The following is a 2,478-nucleotide window of genomic DNA, read 5'->3' as shown; positions in this document are numbered from 1 at the left end:
GGGGGGGCGACGGCTGGGAGAGGCAGAGCCCGCGGGGCAGCGGCGGAGAACGGGGAGGGGTAGGGCTGAACACACGGCCTGCCGCTCGACTGTGCGTGCCGCGATCCGATGCGAGGCACGCCTGCCAGTCCGCTCCGACGAGACACACGAACAGCATGGACCTGACGACGATCCTGGCCGCGGTCGCCGCGGTCCTGGTGCCCACATTCATGTACTTGCACTACCAGTACCGTTACAGCCACTGGAAGAAGAGGGGGGTGCCCCACCCCAAGCCCCTCCCCCTTGTCGGCAACTTCGCCTTCATGATAACACGCTCGAAGAGCTTCTCCACGGCGTTCATGGACTTTGCCACTCCCTACAAAGAGAACGGATATTGCGGAGTGTACCAGTTCGGGCAACCGCTGCTCTTGGTGTGGGACCCCGAGATGGTGAAGCAGGTGGTCACCAAGGACTTCAGCAGCTTCCACGACCGCGGCCTACCCTCCCACGAGCACGACCCTCTGAGCCAGCACCTGTTCAACCTGAGCGGCACCAAGTGGCGCAACCTGCGCAACAGGCTCAGCCCCTCCTTCACGTCGGGCAAGCTCAAGCTCATGTTCCCCCTCATGCGCGATATTGGTGACGAGCTGAACCGCCAGGTGACTCTGGACGCCAAGAAGACGGACTCCCACGAGGTAGAGATCAGTGCGCTGCTCTCTCGCTACGCCACCGACGTCATCGGGTCGGTCGCGTTCGGCATACAGTGCAACTGCCTTCGTGATCAACAGAACGAGTTCCTCGAAATGTCCAAGAAGCTGTTCCGACAGTCGCCTGCGCAGCTGGCCCGCCTGTTACTCGAACTAATCCACCCCAAGTTGGGTGGGCTTTTGCCCATCAAGTGGGTCTTCTCCCGAGTGCATCACTTCTTCGTCAACCTTATAAAGGACACGGTCGAGTACCGCGAGAAGAACAACGTGGAGCGCAACGACTTCGTGCAGCTCATGATGCAGTTGCGGACCGAGGACCTGGCCCACGTGGACCCGGAGAACCACATCGAGCTCACTTACGGCGTGATGGCGGCGCAGGGCTTCGTCTTCTTCATCGCCGGCCTCGACAACGTGGCCAACACGATCTCCTTCGCCTTGAACAAGCTGTCTGTCGACCCGGAGCTGCAGCAGAAGCTGGCCGACGAGGTGCGGGGCGTGCTGCGCCAGCACGACGGCGAGCTGACCTACGCCGCCCTCAAGCAGATGGACCTGCTGAACCGCGTGCTGCTGGAGGCCATGCGTCTCTGGAGCCCCGTCGGCATGCTCATCCGCAAGTGCAACGCCACCACCAAGGTGGGCGACGTCGTCGTCGACAAGGGGCAGATGGTCTTCGTGTTGACCCAGGTGGCGGCCATGGACGAGAACCAGTTCCCGGAGCCGCAGCGCTTCGACCCGGACCGCCACACGCGCGAGGCCAAGGACGCGAGGCACCCCTACGCCTTCTCGCCCTTCGGCGAGGGCCCCAGGAATTGCATCGCAGAGCGCTTCGCGCTGCTGGAGATGCGGCTCGCCCTCGCGCTCCTCATCCGGGACTTCGTGTTCACTCCGGGCCCCAGGTACGAGCCCGAGGTCGAACTTGATCAAAAGTCCTTCTTCCCGAGGCCGAAGAACGGGTTCCACCTGCAAGTAGCTGCCCGCGTCTAACAGACTTTCTTAATACCTATGATAAGAATTGAATAATTCAAAAATGGCCTGATTTTGTAGAATACAAGGTTTGAGTGGGTGTCTACCTAGAATTGCTGTGTGTGTTGTATCCAACTATATGCATGTATTGAGTTTAAAAACCACGGCTGTGATCTAGATCTATATAAGGATGTTGTTTGTATTTTTTTTAAATTCTGCAATATTTTTGTTTTGCTGCTCACGGCATTATTTGTGCAATCGGTGCATGTGTTATTTTTTAAAAAGGTTTTGATTAAAAATAAAAAAACATCGCTAAATCACCAAATATATTTAACAGACCGCTACCCCTCCCCCCCTTCCTTCGCTCTTCTACAAAGGACTAACTGTAAAATATTGAAGCCGTGGTGCATCATCAATCAATGCGCACGCCATCCATGTGGGATACTGTGCAATGTGCAATGTGCAACAAGAAGCGTGACGCGATGCAAACGACACCCCTCTAAAAGAAGACTGGCTCGCTGGTCGCCCAAGGCCACTGCACAGGCTGCAGGCTATGAGCGCTGGGAATTGGAGGCGTATTTCCACTGGCCGATTTAGCCTGCGTGACGTCATGTCCTGCCGCGGTCACGCTCGGCGCTGAGTAAAGTGGTGCGACCCGAGCCTGCCGGGTGACCTTGACCCTGGCCGCCGCCACTGCTGCCCGGTCAGTGGCCCAGAGTGGGTATCGCTACAACATTGCGATCTTGTAGGTAGGCATCTTGAACACTATGAGATTTTGTCGCTTTGTGCTTTCCACGAGGATGCGGATGCCGTTGACCCCCCCCCCCCC

The 2,478-nt window shown here is 57.7% G+C and overlaps 1 protein-coding gene across 1 annotated transcript; it reads left to right on the top strand.

The window, feature by feature from the left end:
* The first annotated feature begins 15 nt into the window (after positions 1-15).
* LOC113203596 (probable cytochrome P450 6a14) lies at positions 16-1,966 on the top strand. Its single transcript, XM_026418370.2, has one exon. The coding sequence runs from the start codon at positions 156-158 to the stop codon at positions 1,668-1,670; it is 1,515 nt and encodes a 504-aa protein (XP_026274155.1). The 5' UTR covers positions 16-155; the 3' UTR covers positions 1,671-1,966.
* Positions 1,967-2,478: the final 512 nt, after the last annotated feature.

Source organism: Frankliniella occidentalis, unplaced genomic scaffold, assembly GCF_000697945.3.
Source record: "Frankliniella occidentalis isolate FOCC.00 unplaced genomic scaffold, Focc_3.1 Scaffold964, whole genome shotgun sequence".
NCBI classification, from domain to species: domain Eukaryota; kingdom Metazoa; phylum Arthropoda; class Insecta; order Thysanoptera; family Thripidae; genus Frankliniella; species Frankliniella occidentalis.
Note: the sequence above shows the minus strand (reverse complement) of the source record. Positions and strands in the feature narration are given on the sequence as shown.